This window comes from Ptychodera flava, chromosome 17, assembly GCF_041260155.1.
Source record: "Ptychodera flava strain L36383 chromosome 17, AS_Pfla_20210202, whole genome shotgun sequence".
Classification (NCBI taxonomy): Eukaryota; Metazoa; Hemichordata; class Enteropneusta; family Ptychoderidae; genus Ptychodera; species Ptychodera flava.
In genome coordinates, this window is record NC_091944.1 from 28,736,708 (window position 1) to 28,759,128 (window position 22,421).

The 22,421-nt window shown below is 37.8% G+C and overlaps 1 protein-coding gene across 1 annotated transcript; it reads right to left on the reverse strand.

Annotated features, from left to right (window-relative positions):
- Positions 1-214: 214 nt before the first annotated feature.
- On the reverse strand, positions 215-22,130 carry LOC139115990 (organic cation transporter protein-like). Its single transcript, XM_070678469.1, has 10 exons — positions 21,215-22,130; positions 18,064-18,167; positions 17,323-17,477; positions 16,557-16,728; positions 14,850-14,982; positions 5,838-5,935; positions 5,321-5,535; positions 1,773-1,881; positions 1,456-1,659; positions 215-385 (listed from the first exon to the last, which is right to left on the reverse strand). Exons 1-10 carry the CDS (start codon positions 21,614-21,616, stop codon positions 304-306), a joined length of 1,674 nt encoding a protein of 557 aa, XP_070534570.1. The 5' UTR covers positions 21,617-22,130; the 3' UTR covers positions 215-303.
- Between the last annotated feature and the right edge of the window lie 291 nt (positions 22,131-22,421).

Sequence of the window (22,421 nt, forward strand, 5' to 3'; positions counted from 1 at the left end):
CATTACACACTTGTTTTTATGAGTAATTTGTATTATTGCAACATTCAACTATCTGGAACCTAATACTTTTGAGAAATTTAAAAAATATGAAAATCCAATTATCCAAAATAAGTTCCAATCGTGTTAAATGTGCAACGTATGATAGAGCTATATATGCACCTAATGTTGTTCAAGATATATGCCTCATGTGCTTACAGTTTCACGTCCTTCACATGAGACTAAAAGTCTTTTCAAAATCATTCCGAAGACTGTCGCCCTGTACAGCTCTATCGATCGGACATCATCTGTCACTTCATTCTGAAGTCATTGACCTGGATGGCGGCGTTCTTCAAGAAGTCTGCTACCCTCAGTGCCTTTTTTCGTTATGACTGAATCATCTTCGCGTCTATGAAGTAATGAAAACACGAAAATTCATTTTCCCAAATAGAAAGCAACGCGATTATTCGCAATTCGTTATTTTATTACGAATCGTTTTCGCACAGAAAGTAAATAAATCTGAACTCATTCACGAAGCGGTGCAGGGTTTAGTTGTTTAGTTCGTGGAGATTTCACAATCCTTATTGAACTTAGAATGGGTAATGCCTTAATCATTGTATTTGTCTTACCGGTACAATAGTTTGAAATTGTAAAACGATCTAACGAAACCGGTAGAAGTGTTTGAAATGAGTAAAATAATCCCAAAGACATGTAAATTTTATTGTGTGTATTCAGATTTTTTCTACTTGTGTAAAAGTGACATTTTGCACATTAGATTTGAAGTGTTAAAATTCCCTCTACAAATCTGAATACCATTAATGCTTGAATATTGCCTTTATAAAATGAAGCCCTGAAATAAGGTAAAACTTTTATATTCATAGAGTGATATACTTTTAGATCTGACGTACTTTCAAAGTGTTTTTGAAATTCACTTTATTGAAAACGAAAAATATGTAAAATAATGATTGGCCAATTCCTGACTATCAGTCTACATCATTTTCGATGGGATATGTAGTATGAAATAGAGTGATTACCGCATCATACGGATACCAAACAAAACAAAATATGTAAGGGCCTTCGTTTGGTCGATGCTTTATGGAATAAGGTAAGATTTCCCGTGCGACACAACAATAGTTTATGGGTTTCTTCATTACGTGTATTACCTAGAAATTTCAATCTCACTTTTAATATCAGTGTCTTGAAGACAATTCAGATGCGTGTATTTCTACGTAGGTAAACCAAAGTTAGATTAAAGAGTTGAGAGCTACAAAGCTTCGCCGTACTCTAGATGTGGCCTAATACAAAACAGTCTTGAATGTTGGGATTTAAGAAGATGGCAGGTTTAAATAGTATGAGTAATATGGAGGGACTTTAAATACATCAATTGAGTTTTCATCACGGCTATTTAGATCCCTCGCCATTAATTTTGAACACAGTCTACTTATTTTCAGTAATTTTTGAAGGGTTCTGTGTAATTACCTTTTTGTGATGTCATCAATTGAGTCCATTAGCTCTTCATTGAACGTCTCTGGGAGTAAGAGCACCATTACACCACCAACAACAAGTAAGGAACTTATAATAATGAAAGGTAGAAGGGGGTTGATGTCCATCAATGCAAAAATATACGGTGCCACCGTCGCCCCTATATATGCAAGAGTTTGACCGAGCCCAATAGAAGCATTCCTAGAAGATAAATTATCATTTCGATTAAATGTAAAAGCTGACTCCCGGAACACTTAAATTGGTATCACGAAAGTCAGTGCAATTACGATTCTTGAGTGATCTGTGCTACGAACCTTACTTCAGTCGGATACAGCTCTGCAGAGTATGCAAAGAATGCTATATACTGAATCACTGCAAACATCTTAGCGACGACTACAAAGGAAATCTTTACGGCCTCGTTACCTGGATGTGTTGGAAACAAATACAAGTTTGGTTACTTGAGTAAAGCGGCACAACCCTGTTTCAATAGGACTTTTGCAGACGCTTGCAGGTAGTCCTTTTCTGACTGCACTTTTGCTCTATTTTGTAGCCTAGCCTAAAATAAGACAAAGCTTCGAGAGAAAATCTTTTTCACAAAGACATGTGTTCCTACACATTGGCTCTGGATAGTTAGATCTTTAAATAGCATGAAGGTATAGAATGCACCTGAAGGTAGTGTGCGCCTCGAAAGCGAAAGTTTTTAACTTTTGTTCAAACTTACTTAAAGGAATCTTTCAACTTACTATTAAAAATTGCTCTCACCCCTGTATTAACTATATGAAGAAAAATAAAATTTTCGAATTTCGAAAAACTAAGCCGGTGGAAAGTGTCCTTATACCAAGAGCTTTAAAATTAAACCCACTAGTGGTATAGCAGAAAAGAATTGTAAAAGTTTGAGACTCCCGAATATCTGTCCCCGAGGCCCGTTCTACCCGAAGAACAGATGTTAAGACCCTCAGTTTTTTTCAAATAATTTCCTTGTCTGCACTTTTAGGGTACATTTCTACGCCACTAGATTAAGAAAAGTTTCCGCCTTCTTATTTTGTAAAAAATGAAAATGTCATTTTTTCGCTGAGTTTCAATTTAAAATATCTGTAAGTGTTCAATAATTTGTTCCCCTTGTTCAAAAATTTCCAAGGCGATGTCTGATTTTTATTCTTGATTTGGCAAGAGTGTGGTTGAAAGTTTCCTAAAGGAAAGTTTGAGAAAAGTTTGAGTCTATCAGTTTTGAGTTGCATATTGCCTTATGGAAAAATTTGTCAGAAAATTGTTAAAATTTATGGCAATGGTGCTTGTGCGAAAATGTTACCGTGGTCAAAAATAATAGCAGATGTAATGAAAAACAGGCATGGTGTGCATACTCTTGATGGAATCAAATTGGACACATTCCTCATTCTTCAACGTATAGAGTATGAATAAGAAATCAATCAATCAATCAATTAATCAATCAGCAAAATATAGAACCATAATCCAAAAGAGTGTTTTGCTCGACGACGCCAAATGGCTAGACCACTCTGTATCGTCTGGAGAACATGTGGCATGTGCGTTTTCAGTTTTCTTCTGCAAGTTTCAAAGTTTGGGGATTCTCTTATGTCGAGTGACAGTACGTTCATAGAGATTGTGCAGCTTACGAAAACGCATGGCCACTATAGGTGATGGTTTAGTAGGTTGTAGATGTGAACAGTTTCATGGTGGATGAACAGAGTGTATGAGTTGGAATATAGGGCTGGAGTAGATCACAGATGTAGGCAGAAGTCTGATTGTGAATAGCCTTGAAAGTTAACAGTAAAATTTTGTAGTCAATCCTGAGAAGAACTGGTAACCAATTGAGATTGGCGAGAACTGGTGTGATCGGCTTAAATTTTCTGGTGCCTGTGATTATTCTTGCTGCAGCATTCCGAGTTTGTTGTAACAGGCCAATAGTTTTTATCTGGAAGTCCATATAGAAATGAATTACAATCAGTCAAGTTTGGATGTCAAAGTTGCAGGTAAAGGTTTTGCATTCTCCATTATTGTGGTGTAGATCCAATCAGGCGGAGATGGCTGTAGATTGATTTGCAAGTGCACTTAATGTGATGGCTGAACATGTGATTATTGTCAAAGACCATGGCGATATAGCGAACAGATGAGCCGGGTACGATGGAGGTAGAACTAATGTTGACACTGTTGACTGCAGCAGGCGCACAGTTGAACATGAAGCGAATCAGAAGGACTTCTGTTTTATTGTCGTTGAGCTGGAATTTATTGTGAGTCCTCGAACCTGTGATGTCACGAATACATGTTTCAGCTGAGGACAAGGCTACTTGAGAGTCATGATGGGATAATGAAAGATAAAGCTGGTTGTCGTCTGCATAGTGGTGGAAGTTAAGATCATGCTTGTGGATTAAATTCTCTAATGGAGCAATGTAGATGGTTAACAAAAGAGGAGAAGAGTCTTTTTGCACACCAAAATTGACTTCTGATGGTTCATTGACTGGTCCCTTTGCATGAAGTATTAGTTGAACCACTTGAGAGCAACGCCTGAGATACCAAGATAACTTGTGATCAACATTATCAAATGCACCAGAGAGACCGAGGACAATGAGTAGAACATAATTGCCAGAGTCCACGGATATACAAATTTCATTGTGTACTTTCAGAAGGGCAGTTTCTGAACTGTGAAATTTCCTTTACGCTGATTGAAATGATTGCCAGAGTGAGTTTCCTTTAAAGTAGTCGGTTATTTGAACAGCGATGAAATTCTTAAGTACTTTGGGAAAAAATGACGGATTGGAAAAAGGTCATTTTTAAAGTCCAGTGAAGGTTTTTTTTCAGAACTAGGGCTGTTAGTCAGAAAAATCGTGACAACTTAGCTCAGTTATTGAACCACTCTTTTTTTGAGAGGTGATTCGGCCGAGTTGTTTTGACTATAGCGTATTCGCTAGGTGACGATGAAGAACTGACTGAATCGTAATGTAAGATGGAAAATAGAAGTACGGGTTGGTAGAGTTGTTGGCTTATAAAAGAGTGAAGAGATGGCTCTGAACAGGATTCTCTGGATATCTGCATTGCCTTTTATTAGGTTGGTGTAATAACTACGTTTACCTTGACGAATTAGTGTGCTAATATGATCTTTGTAGATTTGCAGGTGAACCTCCAGGTAAGTAGTGCGCCATTTACGTTCTGCTGACTTTCGTTGTTGTTTTGCCTGACACATTTCAGTTGGTAACCATTGGTAAGATGGTTTCCATATGTTTCTTGAGGGGCACATGTTGATCAAGAAGATTGGAGAGATGTTTGTTATAGGTGTCTATAGCTGATGGAGGCTGATGAAATTCAGGTATGGCGATTGTATTACTGAAGAAAACATTTGGTTCAATGGACGAAATGGAGCGATACAGGACGTGACGTTTCCGAAGTGGTGGTGTCTTTAGTTTGTGATAAGAGAGAGTTGGATGATGAAAATCTATGAAATAGATGGCAGACTTAGAATTTGTAATGAATAAATCCATAGCCGCAGGGGTCAACAACATTAGTGAATTTCTTCGTGTCAGTATTCTGTTGGCCATAAATTTGCAGGTTAAAATCACTAACAATAAATATGTGGCTCTTATAGCTTGTAGATTGCACATCTTGTTTACATCCAGACTGGCGTTGGTAGATTCTCATCAGCGGGTGTAGCATCTAACTGGATTATTGCATAGTGGGTAACACAGTAATTAACAGCAGTGTCTTCACTAGCAGAATGTTAATAATTATCATACGATTTGCATCAGGAAAGAGTCACTTTGAGAACAGTGGCAGTGCATATTAATAACAACCAATAAAACAAAACCAAAATTTATGCTAGCGTCGTTATCGGCAGTTTGCGATATGAACTCACCCACCATTCCTGCAACCATCCAACACAAAGCAGTGATTATTATTGATGAAAATAAAAGCCATCTCCTGGGAAGATACTTCAACATCAACCAGCATAACAGGTAACCGATGACGTCAGAAATGCTGACTAAACCCAAAATAAGATTGGTAAAGGTGTTGTTGGTTATAAAGTTGAAGTTGTAGCCCACACCATAATAGAAAGTTCCGATTGACAACCTGTCAGTGAAAAGAAGAATAACGGCTGATTTTGTTATATTGCATCGAATAAATTCTGATAGATATATACATGTACAGATAGGTGTATTACTTATCAAAACTGTAACGGTACGTATTCTTTCACAAAAAAAGCCTGGGAGAGAAAGAGAACCAACAGAGTGCTCATTCATTCATATTAAATATATATATATATATATATATATATATATATATATATATATATATATATATATATATATATATATATATATATATATATAATTATCAATTTTCCATATATTAACGTCAATTTGTGTACTTACCAACCAACAGATATGCTAATGGTCCGACATCTCAGTTCTTTTCTTACAAATAGGTTCGTGAGAGCAGAAATCGGGGAAGTACGATTATCTTCTTCTTCCTTTGTATGCAAATACAAAATAGTAAAATAGGTACAAATACAAATATGTATAAATTATAGCATAAAAATTTTGACTACACTCATACATACATACATACATACATACATACATACATACATACATACATACATACATACATACATACATACATACATACATAAAAGATAGATAGAGTCTTTATCATTCCGCTCCGTGTATCTACCAAATTATGCCTCCCACTTTCACCGATAGATGGCGCTGTTCCCAAGTACTGAATATTCAGATTCAATAAACAGAGTCCCCTCATGCTGACCCTTCATTCCACTTTCATGCGCCGTTCGGCAGGTGTCGTCTTGCTGGCGCTCCGTTCTCTAGGCTTTCTTCAAAGATGAGCGAGTCTAAAGGCTCAAAGAGGAGAAGGCCAAAGTCCTCCAGTAGTGCAACGCGCACGGAGGCATTGCCAGAAACTGAAGTGAACGAAGAAGTAGCGGTCGCTACTGAAGAAGAAGAGGTCATGGCGTCCAATTTAAATATGGACGACAATGACATGGCACATCAGTCGGAAACCCCACAAGAACCTAACGCTACTATGTAGTCAAACTCAGGCAAGTAATGCGACTATAGCAGACTTTATTGCGTCGCAAACACCAGGTCAAGACATGGAAACACGTAGTACTGGTACGGGTCAAGGGTCACGCAAACGGAGTAAATCTCCTGCGTCGACTTCTTATCGACGAAAGTTTCCCCGATATTCTGACAGTGATGCAGGTAACGGTACAGAGCTAGACTACTTTGAGGATTCGGATGACCATTTGCAGGAAGAATTTCCTGAGTCGTCCCAAGCAGAGGTTCCAACGAACACGGCATGTGAGGGCGAGTTGGACGCCATCTTTGACGACGTACCCGACCATATCGCGGGTCCGGTCACTTGGCCGGTTGCTCAAACATCAGTTGATTGGTTGACTAAACGAATAGATAAACGGCTATCTCCGAAACAGTTAAAGGAATTGCAGCAGAATTATTTAGTGCCTGAAGACAAACTGCAGCCATTCGAAGTGCAAGAAATGCCGTCTTCACTTAGAAGTTTTATTCGTTCTAGTGCGCCTAATTATCGTAATTACGATAGGCCATATTATAAAACTCACATGGTTATGCACTCTGCCTTGCGACCTATTATCAGAGTACTTGAATTGGTGTGCTCATCCAAATTTCAAGCTGATAACACAGAGGTTAAGAAGCAAATTAAGTCAGGGCTTTCAGATGCTACCCATTTATTGACTACAGCAAGCTCTATGATGGCTGAATTACGTCAGGGAAGAATGAAGCCCCTTTTCAAAGAAGATTACAAAGATATTCTACAAACATCAAAACCCACAATGAAAGGTTTCTTTGGTGGAGATTTATTAAAGGCTATCAGTGAATCTAAAAAATCTGTCAATGCCTTTCGAAGTGTTGCAAGTAGCACAAAAGGGAGGTCACAGTCTTACGACAATAAAAAGAGATACAACTATAACAGAAGTTCATCAAGCTATGAAGGTAACAAAAGCAACTACCAGTACAAGTACAGAGATGATAGAAACTTCAACCAGAGGGCCAGCAAGGGCCGTGGTAGAGGAAAACAGGACAGACAGTCCAAACAGTGACATTTCTTCAGTAAACCTGCCTCATGCAGGCAGACTTCAGTTCTTTGTGGACAAATGGAAAGAAATCACAAAGAGCTCATGGATTCTCAAGGTAATTCAAGGATATCGACTTCAGCTAATCGACACTCCAACTCAGTTAGTTCAACCAGAGTCAGTCCCACAGTCACACAACGAATTTATAAAGATCCAGGAGGAAATAAATCTTTTGTTGTCCAAACAGGCAATAGAACCCGTACAGCCACAACCAGACCAATTTCTGTCCAGAATATTCGTAATCCCAAAACGATCAGGGGGAATGCGTGTCATCATAGACCTTCGCAAATTGAATTTATTCATAAAGAAGGTGAAGTTTCGAATGGAAGGACATCCATTCATTCAGGAAACTTTGGAACAGGACGACTACATGACATCAATAGATCTAACAGATGCGTATCACATGATTCCCATACATCCAGAACACAGAAAGTATCTGTGTTTCCAGTGGCAAAATCAACGTTACCAATACACATGTCTACCGTTCGGGCTGACATCAGCTCCTCGTATTTTCACCAAGATAATGAAGGTACCAATGGCACATGCTCGAAAACAGGGAATAGTTTGCAGCAGTTACATAGACGATGTGTTCAACAAAGCAGGGAAAAAGGAAATTTGTTACCAGAACTCTCACATACTTATGACACTGTTCCGTCAACTGGGCTTCATACCAAACGAAAAGAAGTCACAATTAATACCAACCAAAAAGTTGGTTCATTTAGGACGTCTATACGACACAGAGAAGATGGTAGTACTAGTACCAACCCAGAAGATGCAAGTAATAGCAAACATTGCTACAGCATTGCTTGCCAAGCACACTGTATCCCTCAGACAAGTAGCACAAGTGCTTGGTTTAATAGAGGATGCACGGGGAGCTATGAGAATAGCAGCAGCACATTATCGTGCACTCCAACAACAACTCAATCACAGTCTAGTACATCACTCATGGGATCACAAGATATCTTTGAATCAGGAAGCACAAACAGACCTGCTTTGGTGGATACATCAAGCTCCAGTTTTCAATGGTCGGCCTCTACAGGTACAGCCCTCCGACATGATCATTCAGTCAGATGCATCACAGGAGGGATGGGGAGGTGTTTGCGCCAACCACACAGTTCAGGGCAGATGGACTCAGGAGGAAAAGAGAAGACACATCAATGTTCTAGAAATTCAAGCAGCAAAGTTGGTACTCCAGTCTTTCCTTCACAATCAGAGCAATCTAACAGTCACCTTACAGTTAGACAACACTGTGGCTGTAGCCTATCTGAAGAACGAAGGGGGAGCAAAGTCTCCAGAACTGTGTACCATAGCACTACAGATATGGCAGTTGTGCGAAAACAAAAATATCCACCTCAAAGTGGAACATCTCCCAGGGACAATGAATGTATTAGCAGACAAGCAGTCCCGAGTGTTTCAAGATCATCACGATTATCAGTTGAACCCCAGAGTGTTTCAACAAATTTGTCTACAGTTCCACCAGCCAGAGATCGATATGTTTGCAAGTCGCACGACAAGACAACTCAACCAGTATGTGTCTTGGACAATAGACCCTCAAGCAACAGCAGTGAATGCATTCTCACTAACATGGACAGACAGAGATATGTACATGTTTCCTCCACCACCACTAATAACCAGATGCCTGCAGAAAATACGCAGAGACAAGGCCAAAGCAATCATGGTAACACCAGTATGGTCAAAGAGACCTTGGTATCCACTGTTACTTCAGATGTCCAGTCAGTGTCCACTTCTGTTGCCAAAGTGCAGAGAGTTACTTCTAGAACCACACACAGGGAAGCCACCCAAAATAAATCTTATACCACTAGCCGCTTGGATGCTATCAGGAGACATTACAGAGGTCAGGGAATTTCAGCAAAGGCAACAGAAATACTTGTCAAAGCTGTGCGACAAAGTACCTCTAAACAATATGACTTCAAATGGACAAGATTTGCAAGCTGGTGTAGTCAGCGGAACGTTGATCCAGTTTCATGTCCTGCAGCAATAATATTAGAATTTCTAACTGAACTGTTTCAGGACAAGAATCTAACATACAGTACATTAAATGGTTATCGAGCAGCTATCTCATCAGCCCACCTAAATGTGTATGGTAAGCCCATAGGTTCACATCCATTGGTAGTCAACTTATTCAGAGGATTTTTTCATATTCGACCACCAACACCAAGATATCCAGTCACATGGGATGTTACTGGAGTGTTGAATTATCTGAAGTCGTTACATCCTAGCTCAAGTTTGAGTCTAAAGCAGTTAACGCTAAAGACTGTCATGCTAATTGCTCTGACATCCTCGGATAGAGGTCAGACAATAGCAAATTTGGATATTAAGTTTTGTAATATAACCGATAATTTTGTTTTGTTTGTTGTTCCAAAACTGACCAAAACTTCGTCAGTCACAAAGCCATACAAAACTGTTAAATGTCTTAGTTTTCGAGACAAATCTCTCGATGTTAGACACTATGTGAGAAACTACATCTACAGAACCAGAAGATATAGAGATATGGTTGTCAGAGAAGGCAGGACCCGTCCTTCAAGACTGTTTATTTCCTTTAGAAGTCCTTATCATGAGGTAACTTCACAAACAATTGCAAGATGGGTACGAACAGTGATGAAGGAGGCAGGTATAGATACAACACATTACAAGGCTCACAGCGTCAGAGGTGCAGCGTGTTCAGCAGCACAAATACAGGGAGCAACTTTAACACAGATTCTGAAACTAGGAGATTGGTCCAACAGCACAACATTTACAAGGTTCTACCAAAGACACACAGAGTCCTCAGAAGCAGGTCGCCTTATCCTGATGGCTGGCCAAGGGCAGTAGAAGGTCAGTTTTAGGACCAATTTATACTCCGCCCAGCTTGGTATTCGGCATAATTTGGTAGATACACGGAGCGGAATGATAAAGACTTAAAAATTTGCCTAGACTTACCTTGAAGTGCAAATTATAAGTCTTTGAATGGAGCGTAGTGTATCTACGCTTCTCCCTCCCACCCGTCCCGGCTTCATATAAATTGGGAGGATTTTTGCCCATGTGCTTTAAAAAATTGCTGAAATAGCTTACAAAATACAGTTTGGAGAATATATGGATATAGCTCTAGTAGCTCACACAAACTTGCCTGCCTCACGGCTACTTCAAGTGGAATGAAGGGTCAGCATGAGGGGACTCTGTTTATTGAATCTGAATATTCAGTACTTGGGAACAGCGCCATCTATCGGTGAAAGTGGGAGGCATAATTTGGTAGATACACTACGCTCCATTCAAAGACTTATAATTTGCACTTCAAGGTAAGTCTAGGCAAATTTTTAATTTTATTTGTTGAGCACTCTTGTCTAACTGGGATCTACATCAAGTATTGAGAGAATTAGCTTAGACTACTCTATGAAGAGCATACCAACTTATTGGGATGGTTGACAGCTTTTTGAGACAAATCAGGTGGACTTATATTTACAAGTACAAGAAGGACGATAGTGACGACCAGCGGAATTTCGATGGAAAATATAGATTTAGATCAAGAAGGAAGCCACCCCAGGTCGAGGAATTGAGACCCTTTGAAGAGGCTGTGTTAAATGTGGTGGAAAATATTCAATTCAGGAAGGTGAATGACAACTTCCAAAAAAAGCTCAAACCCGACATCCGTGAAATCAAGAAATCGGGGAGGATTTTCGTCCCTGCTGATAAGACACGTAACTTCTACAAGGTTATTGTTGATTGTTATCAGAAGCTGTTATGAGAGAATATAACAAAGTCATGCAAGTCAGCGAACGACAGCGTTTACAACGAAATTAATAGTGAGGCGAAGGAAATAGCAAGTGACTTCAATATTGCGGAAAGGATGGTCACAATTGCTAAGCGTCAGGCCTTCATTTCATTAAAAGATCACAAAGACAACTTCATGAACAACCCAGCAAGTAGCGAGATGGGCAAAGTAAGTAAACAGAGTGTTCTAAAAAGAGTCTGTCCAGCTACAAGCATAGAACCAACACGTAGAGTGCGGGAACACACCAGGATCATGGCATAGATAATTTTATAAAGGAGGCAGTTCAACCAGTACATTTTGTCTTCTATACCGACGTTTCGGCAACAGACAAGTTGCCTTCTTCAGGGTAAAAGCTGACAAATACAAGTGAGCACATACGAAAGTAAAAACCAGGTAAACAGTTACTTGACACAATCAACCATCGATATTAGATCATGTACGTGTGTGAACCAATGGAGGAACCCTTCAGCTGTCATTGATTGGTTTCAGCGAATACGGGATAAATCAAAATGTATATTCATTACAATTTGACACAATTAACTAGTCGTCTATCCATCTATCTCAGATCACTTGCGTAAACCGCTTGATTTTGCGAGAGAATACACTTCAGTTTCTGATGAAGTGGTTGATATCCTAATGCACTCGAAAAAGACCCTCCTTTTTGATGACATAACACCCTGGATTAAAAGAGAGAATAAGGATTTGTTCGATGTGGCAATGGGAATCTTCGATGGTGCTGAAATATGCGAACTGGTGGGTCTGTATATACTTAGCACGCTCGCCAAGAAGTATGATACAGATCATATCGGCTTATACCGGGATGACGGGGTTGGTGTACTCAAAAACACCACGGCCAGTAGGGCGGATAAGATCAAAAACGACATTGCAAAGATATTTCTCGACATTGGCCTGAAAATCACTATTGACACAAACCAGAGAATAACAAAGTTCTTGGATGTGATATTCAATTTGAAAGACGGCAAGTTCTATCCGTATCGTAAACAAAACGACCGAACAATGTATGTCCATAAGCAGTCTAATCACCCGACATCTGTTATTAAACACATACCCGATGCAATAAGCAAACGCATACCAACAATTTCCAGTGATAAGGGCATCTTTGATAAATACAAAGGACAATACAATACGGCGCTAAAGACAATCGGATACACCGAACAAATTGAATATGTCAACACAAACCAATCAGCGAGGAGAAACAATAACAGGAAACGTTACATTACATGGTTAAACCCCCTTTCAGCAAGAACGCGGAAACTAATATCGACAAGAAATTTCTTCAACTTGTTGAGAAACACTTTCCAAAGGGGCCTTAACTTCACAAGATCTTCAACAGAAACACAATTAAAGTGACTTATAGCTGTATGAAGAATATGGCAAGTATAATAAAATCGCATGATAAGAGGGTAATCACCGGAGATCTGCGCAAGGATCATCCAGCTGATTGTAATTGCAGGGTCAAGTCGGCATGCCCCTTGAAGGGCAACTGTCAGGTCAAAGGCGCAGTTTACAAGGCCAAAGTATCAAGGAGGACAACGCAGAGACGGTTTACATCGGCCTCACTGATAACACCTTCAAGACGCGCTACACTAACCACATGAACCATACGAAAGATAAAAAAATACAGACTTGTCAAAGTTTGTATGGAACTTAAGAAGAAAAGACCATGTCTTTGACATTTCATGGTCAATCATTGACAAAGCATCGAGCTACTCTAGCATAAGCAAGCGATGTAATCTTTGAGTATCAGAAAAGCTGCGCATTATCAATGCTGACAAATCTACACTGTTAAACAAACGCTCTGAGTTGGTTTCAAAATGTCGACACCAAAACAAATATTATTTATCAAATTTTAACACCACCTACAAATAGAATGGTTCTTTTAAGTCATATATGTAAGAGTGTCAAGCTAGGAATCCTTTTACTTCTAACTGATGATTGCTGGATGCGTGAAACTTAAGTAATAGATTTCATTACTTTTTACTTGAAGTAATTCGTTTATTTATAACGCTCTGCTTAGCATCGAGCACTGTAATTTCCCACAAGGACATCTATATACTTCGATATATATATCATATATATTATTTTTACTTCATATTTATATGTATGTATGTATGTATGTATGTATGTATGTATGTATGTATGTATGTATGTATGTATGTATGTATGTATGTATGTATGTATGTGTGTGTATGTATGTATAAGCATATGTATATGTATATGATTACCACTTCATAGTGATATTTACTTTGAGGTTTACGTTTATGATTGAACTATTGCTACCAACGCACAAATGTTTTCCAGAAATGGAGAAGGCCCTTAACTCTGAGTAAGATAATATCTACAGTCGCTGCAAGAATAACAAAATGGCATCACCTGTGACAGCACAAAACAATTATTGTAACCACTCTACAAAATCGTACATATTTAAATAAATGAGCTTCAGACTGTAAACTTGGCGAAAAGAAATTGCAGGCAGTTCACCTTTGAATGATTTTTGGTACACTTGTTGATGAAACAGCATTGTCACAAGATTTTTTAATAAACCGTTTTATAGCTTTGAGTATTAAAATAAGACATGTTGTACCCATACATACAAGAAAACGTTATATAATAGCTGTATTCTACCACAATGTGATTACTGTCATCTTTTATAGGGAGCCCCACCGTTTATGTAAAGGTTTGTTAACTTTAAACACTTGCCATTAAATATTTTTTGATGCAATGAACAATGTTCCAACTGAGGATGTATATGATGCCACCACCCAATGGAATATTTTATAAAAGTACATGATTTACTTTTAATTGTTTACATAATCTTGTGCCACAGTAAATGAAAAGTATCATTCCGGAACTTTATAATGGAAGGGCTACAATATCTAAGGTGCAAAATCGTTAACAGTTCCTGTATCAAATAAGGATCTTTTTAAAAAGTGTCATATACTGAAACAGAGTTAATTTTATTATCATGTATAGTGACTAATAGAGTATTTTTAAAACGTCTCTTTTAAGCTTATTGGGAAAAATTTGAAATGTGTGCGTTGGTCTTTTTTTGTTTGTATTATATTGTATGTATTGCGTAGTATTGTGTTAGTATACATTGTTAGGTCTTATTAAGTTTTACTCTTTATAGACTTTCAATTTAGCGTCCTTGGGAAAATAAGTATCTCTACTGAAGCCAGAAGGCTAATCCAGATAAAGACACTGCATCAAAAAGCAATAATACAGATAAATTCACACTAACTGTTGTGTCTTAAAGAGTGATACACGTTAATTCACATGAATCCACATAAATACCCGCTTGCTGAATACAAGCAATGGATTCTTGACTTTATTCATCTATATATTCAGAAGTCAGCTGAAATACAGGCAATAATCTATGCTAATACTTAAAGTGTTTCGTGAAGTGAAAACGTTTAATAGATAGAGTTACAAAAATAGATACTTTTGTTGACATGTTTCATCGTTTACCTTAGTATCTGGAGACTTAAAGCTCTGTCTTTGATATGTTGTTTTGTTCCACTTGGCTATTTTCTCAAAGAGTTTTTCTGTTTCTTCAACCCTTCCTTGTTGATATAACCATCTTGGCGATTCATCTAATATCCTGTCGGATGAAAGACGGATTTGTTCAAATCTTAGTTTGTAAGAAAATGAGAAGGCATGGATATGATAAATCGGGAAAACATTAAAATAACCAGATATGAACTGAAAATGCTCAGGCGGCATTATATATTGCAGTTGTGTGTAAATTTAAAACTTTGCCACATGTTTAAAACTTCATTGAAAGTGTTATGATCAACATAATGAACAATATTCACAACAGATTAATTCTAAAGGTCATTAAGTATACAAATATGTAAACAGCTCAAATATAAATACTAAATTTCTTTGACTGCTGTCACTGTATCAACACTTTCTATAGCAAGTGTAATTGCCTTTGGTCAAGTCCATCAAGCTATATATGCCAACTGTAAAAGCTCATTAGATATGCAAATTATAAATTAGCTGACATGAAAATACGAATTGACTTCCAATATTGTTTTAACCCGGTATCATCAATGTACATGGCATGTTTCGCCATCTTTGATCAAGTAAAGCCCGGTATATATCCCTGATCAGGAAGGTTTGTTAAACATGCAAATTAGGAGTTGACTGAAATGAAAATGCTTAATGACTTTGAGTAATTTTGTAATTAAGTATATTCCATGTGCATAGCCAGTTTCGTCAACTTTGGTAAAGTCAATCAAGATATATATCCTTAACTGGAGAGTTCATTAAGGCTTAAATATGCAAATAGAAATAGGCTGACGTCAGAATGTTTAATGACTTTAAATAATGTTGTATATAGTATTTTTAATGTACATAGCAAGTTTCATTAACTTTGGTCTTGTCCATTCAGATATATATCCCTAATTCGGAAAGTTCATCAAATATGCAAATAAGTAATTGGCTGAAGAAAAAATGCTTAATGACTTTCAATAATGTTATATCATAGTATCTTCAATAAACATAGCAAGTTTCGTCAATTTTGATTGAGTCAATTCAGATATATCCCTAATTAGGAAAGTTCATTAAAATGTGCAATTAGCTATTATCTTTCCCTTCACCCATAATCCATAAATAACTTCAACGGCTAATATATCTTGGTGTGATCGACATTCGTATTAAATTTCATCAAATTGTGTGCAGTCGTTTTCAGTGTGTATCCGTTTTTTCTAAAATCATTAACTATGCAAATGAGCAAAAAATATGCAGGCCACACCAACCAAAAACTGATCATTTGCCATTTGCAAACTGAATCTATGTACCAGATTTGATTCTGATCTAATAAGCCGTTTTTGAGATATCGGGCCTACAGATAGACGGACAGACAGGCAGGCAGACAGATAGACAGACAGACAGACAGACAGACAGACAGACATGCATCGGTGCGACATCAGCTCACGTGTGTGAACACGTGAGCTAAAAATGAACAAAATACCACTCATTTAGTTTTCGGGTATTGCTGGTCCGATGTCTTCAACTCTGCCGCTTTTGATTCCTGACGGCAAATGTATAACAGCTTCAATGCGATAAAGAATAGACTTAAAAGCCATTCACCATCAAAATTCTTTAAAATATACATGCTGACATTGAAACAGCGAGTGCGCGTATTTCGCTACTCATATTAGTACTTACCAGTAATACGGAATGGTAAGGAGACAGCCTAACAGTACAACAAGTTGAATTATTCGCCAATTGCTCCTGGCTGCATAAGACATTCCCGCTAGCAAGAGCTCACAGATAGGATGAGCAAGTGATGGGACTATCAGTGCCATAGGCCTGGTCTTCGTGGTCACCATTTCTACGACTGGACAAGATGGTATGAATTTTAAATTTTAACGAAAATATGAATAAATGCAACAGTGTAATTCTAATACGTTGGGGTGAGGAGTTAATCTACGGGAACGAAATCTCTGTAGGTATGGCTTAGTACGTCATCTTTAAAATGAAAACTGGAAATCCTCGGTCTGGTCAGATTTTGGCGCTAATGCTCGTCATAAACACGAGCTCAAATAGTGGTAGCCGAAGACAGAAAAATGTGGTTTATTCTTTTCTTGCAAGTGAAGAGGAAATGATGCACAATGCCATATTCTGCATGCTTTTTAAAGTTACGTATGCACACACAGTCGAATAGAAAGACAAAAAGACAGACAGCCAAGCACGTATACATGGTTTAAAAAGTATACCGACCGACAATTTGACATACCTACAGGTTGCGTATATGTTATATGTTATTTATATATATATATATATATATATATATATATATATATATATATATATATATATATATATATATATATATATATATATAACGGTAAACAGGTACCGAAAAAACCTGATGACACCCAATGTTCTCATTTGTGTGCATACATTAATTAAACACATCATCAAATCTTACCTATCAGATGACCGATGTTGTAAATTGCTGGACTAACAATGCCCATCAGAAACTGACATATTACAAACATAGAGAACGTCGTCGCTAGATACATTAATAGGTTGAAGATCAAGGCGATAATTAAGGTGAAGAAGTACGTTGGTTTTCTCCCATATCTGCAAGTCAAGCAAGGGGTTTATGATAGGTCAATATCATTGCTTATGGTTTTATGGAAAAGGTGTGTTGCTTTTAGTTATTTCGGCACCACATGGTTGTCTGCCAGGATCTTACCTTTCCAGTGTCATTCTGATGAAAGGTAAATAAATTTGGTATTAAAATAGCAACTAAAGATGTTGAAGCCATGGCGCTGGCTCGGTCTTCGTTCTTAACATGAACTATCCTACGAGCAGAAGCACAGAAGTGTCTCTGTAATGAGATTAGTCCACGAAAGATAAAGACGCACGTGATTTTTATACAGTTGTACGTTCACTTTGTTGGAAAAGAAAGGATGCAACCTTGGAACATGCATGCTAACAAATTATTTGTCACCTTTGAAATTCACGGGATTGTGCAAATAGACCATGTGACAGTTAAGCAGTGTCAATTAATGCTTACTTGCTATGGCCCTTTTTCAAGCTTATTCCCTGTATCAATCTCGATTTTCTTTGTGACTTTGGTATACAAATACATATACAAACATTTACAAAATAAAATGTCGAGCATTGCTCTTCAGTGCGTCAAGAACTGGCGGCAAATACTTACGCGTCACTCAGGGGACCGAAGATTAAAGATCCGAATATACCTGCAAAAGCATATGTTGACTTAGGCAACTGTTGCAACCAAAATCTGTCGCACACTAAGTTAAACTGTGAAAAGATCCAAAACCACAAATACATTACACAATGAAATTATGCCGTGGACTTCTTCTTATTTAGGGTTTCGAGACCATTGGTTCAAAAGCCTCTTGTGATTGTTCTGTTTTTTATTCTCCTTCTTCTTCCGCCTCCTAACTGCAACTGCCACGAGACTGTAAATTTGGCACATAGGTAACATTCCGAGCAAGTAATTTTTTGATCATATGACCATAACAATAGGTCACATGATCCCGCGGCCATTTTGAATTTACACTTTAAAATTGACCTCATTTGCATAAAAATTATTCAACATAATTCTGTCCTAAATTTTTGCAGACAATGTGCCAGGCTCGTTCATGCCAAATATCAAGGTCATAGGCCCAGCCGGTTTTGAGAAGAAGATTTTTCAAGTATTATTTTTTCACATTTGCAGTGACCTTTGACCTTTCCTATGTCTGTGTTATTCTGGTCTATGTAAGAGTCCTGGAATGCTAATGTCTATTGGATAAAGACCAGTAGGGAACCAAATTGCACACCACACTTTCGGGGATACTACTTGACCTTTGACCTTCCTGCAACTCATTTATAATGCAAATATTTAATTCAGGGCTGGCCAATAGAGCTAGGAGTCCGATTTTTGGTACATTAGGATAACTATTGGATCAAAGTTCTTTGACAAAACGTCACATGACCAGCCACTTCCTGTATCTATCTAATTATGCACATACCTAATTCTGAGCTCAATTATAGAGCCAGACTTCTGATTTTTGGTACACAGGAATAACTATGAGATACAATTTTTTGACGAAATATCACGTGAACTCGATGACCTTTGACCCCAAATATACATATATGTCCATTATTCAGTAACCACAAGTGCTACAATCTTCATCTTTGCTATGATCGGAGACCTTATGATGCAACATCCTGTACAACATTAAATATGCACATATCTAATTCTCGGTATGCCAATAGAGGTAGAGTCTGATTTTTGGTATATAGAGATTACTATAGTATGGAATTTATTTTGACAAAATGTTACATGACGTCGATAATCTTTGACGTCCAATATACATATTTGTCCATAACTTAGTAACCACAAGTGCTACACCCTTTACATTTGGTATGATGGGACACCTTGTGACAACACAACCTGTACCTGATTAATTATGCACATATCTAATTCTGGGCAAGCCAATAGAGCTAGAGGTCTGATTTTTGGTATATAGGATTACTTATGGTATAGAATTCTTTTGACAAAATGTCATATGACCTCGATGACCTTTGACCTCTAATATACATATATATCTATAACTCAGTAACCACATGTGCTACACCATTCGTATTTGGTGTTTTGTACATATCTAATTCTGGGCAGGCCAATGAAGCTAGAGGTCTGATTTTTGGTATATTGGGATAACTATGGGATACAATTTTTTTTATGAAATGTCACGTGCCCTCGATGACCTTTGACCTCAATTGTACGAATTTACCCATAGCTTTTCATCTTTTTGTTTATCTATTTCTCTTATTGCCCTTGTGCATCAAAATGTCTCGAAACCCGGTCATTGCTGCTTTGCAGCTATATTTTAACTTTTGGTACAGTTCCCGCAAAGTCATTGACAAGCCTCTGTCTCGTCAGTCGGAAAAGTGAAATTTTCAACCAACGTTACCCGAAAACCTCGGTAAGAATGTTTCACTGCTATTACCCGGATGTGAAATTTTTGACGCTTAAGAAACACTTCAAATTCTACGATAAAATCGCCATGTCCTCTTTTGTAAGATGTTACTTTCGACCCACTCTGTTTCCCCTAATACTTGCTTTCCTTTCTCATTTTCTTCATCTAGAGTCGATATACTACTAACACTTATGTTGATAATTACGAATCTTTAAGTAATTTTTAAAGCTACTCAAACCGTGATCAAGGACCTTTTAGCTTTATTTTTGTAATCCAGAATATAATGCAGGAATGACGCTGAGATTGTTTGACCAAGGATTTGTATTTTGTATCGAAAATTGCTCGGGACTCCATGTAAACACTATAACTTGTTTATAATTCTCATATGTACTCTTCGTTTCTATGGTTTTCAAAGTGAGCCCATATGCTCACAAGACGATATCTTAGGTTTGAGGGAGTTCCAAAATACTTTTTGAGGCGCGGGCTTTCTTCCTGGCTGCGGATTCCGCTGGACGATATAGAGTCATCAAAAACTTACCATTATCGTTAAAGGCAGGGCGCGTTCTGTCTGCTACTATACGTATGGGACCAATAAAACATATTCCATCGTCCGTTGAGCAAAAAACTTTAAAGTGGCGACTGCACCAAAATTGGTGACCGCTGCCGAAGCAGCTTCATATAAAACAATGGGACGCAATTAATGATTCGAAAGCTACAAATACTAGTGAACTATGAACATGCATCAAATGCTGAATTCGCTTCATATTTTTTCGAAATTCATAACCAAATAATTGAATTGACTTCTTTGAAGAACGAAAGTTGCGCAGTCGCAGACGGGAGGATCACGATCTGTAAAATATTTATATACGCGCACGGGATCATAAGCGGTATCGATGTCCCTTGTGTAGGTCTGGAATTTATCGTTCATTTCCCTCTGTTGTCAATATGTTTAGATCTCTGCTGATTATAAGTTAAAATTAACCTTTTGAGTGCAGTAATTGTTCCCACCAAAATTTAGTGCAATATCTTTACCAATTTTTATTATTTTTTCTGTAATTTTTTGATAATTTTGGACAAAATGGACATAACCTTTCATTGGCTACAGTTTGTTATCAAAATTTTGACAAAAATCTGAAAACAAATCATTGGAGTATATTTTCTAAAGGTGACAAAAATTGACTTTCCCTTGGCGCTCAAAGGGCCAAACTTGGTACACGTGTATTTTAGTTGTGGGCTGTACTAATAGATTCCGTAGTTCTTTTGAGGTAAAAAGCTTTATATCAATAGAGTATGGCAAGAATAATCTGAAGCACAGTCACTCGGTTTTGTGGGGTGGCTGTGTCTGAATACTATTAAAAATGGTAAATTATATCAACTTACCTCCATCACCAAGGTGTTCGAAACTGACGATCTATCGAAAACCCAGCTGTGATCACATGGGTGAACACCCATTGCCACGAAGCTCGACCTATTAGACGCTGTACCATTGGCAAGATAACTATCAAATATCATTGATTCATTCATGTTGTACATGTGACAGGAATCCCAGGTGGTCTGGTTTTCATGATGTGTTCTGGGAATGGTGGCTCGTTTTAACGGAGAGTCAAGTTCATAGGTTTGGTTTGAATACACCCGACAGTAATGGTCGCTGGTCATTGTAAAGAAGACGTTGACCAGACCGAACAACGTTTGAAGCACAAAAGTAAAACTTATTAAGACCAGTATGAGTTTCTGGTACCTCCCAGTATCACCTACTGTGTGAAGTATATCCTCCACAGACATCCTAAGGCCACGTGAATATAATATGGACTATACACGCTGCACTGTTTGACTGCAATGGCCTCTTTTTCTGACAATAAGCCAGAAAATTTAGATGCTATGGTAGTCAAGATTAGGCTCAACATTTATCCATATATGCAACGCAGTACCTATTTACATGTATGTGCATATCAATACCGATGACTAAAATTCAGTCGAGGCCAAATACATATGGTAATAATAGACATGATGTGAGTGTAAGGTTATAGAATACACTAGCATTAATTAGTTCGCGGGGAAAGTTGCCAGATCAACACGATATTCTCTGACGTGCTGACAAACTGGGGCCGATTTACAGTCCTTATTTCCCGCGGTACCACAATTCAAGGCCAGTCTCGCCTGAAATCTAAACTGGCATTCAGATTCTAAGGCTCAAAGTCTTGCATCGGAACAAACTGAAAGTGACAAAAAGAGAGACAAAAGACAACGTCATGTAAGAGTACGATGTGGTTTGAGGAAAGTCGTATATCAGTATGTTGCCACGTTGCTTATTATTGCACATAAAAAACACCTCTTTACACGGCATCAGAACAACATCGAGAAAGTTCATATTTTCTGCGTAAGTAAACAATTGTGCCACGGTGTCGGGAAATATTTAGGAATGATCGGCGCTAATTTGCACGAAACGTCACAATATGAATGATAATATATCACTTTCAAAGTATTTTTAATGTTAAAAATAAACGTTGTGACTGTCAACAGGATATTGGCTCTGCACTGACTTGCTTTGATGTTCAATGATCCATAGATGCCATTTTGTTAACATATG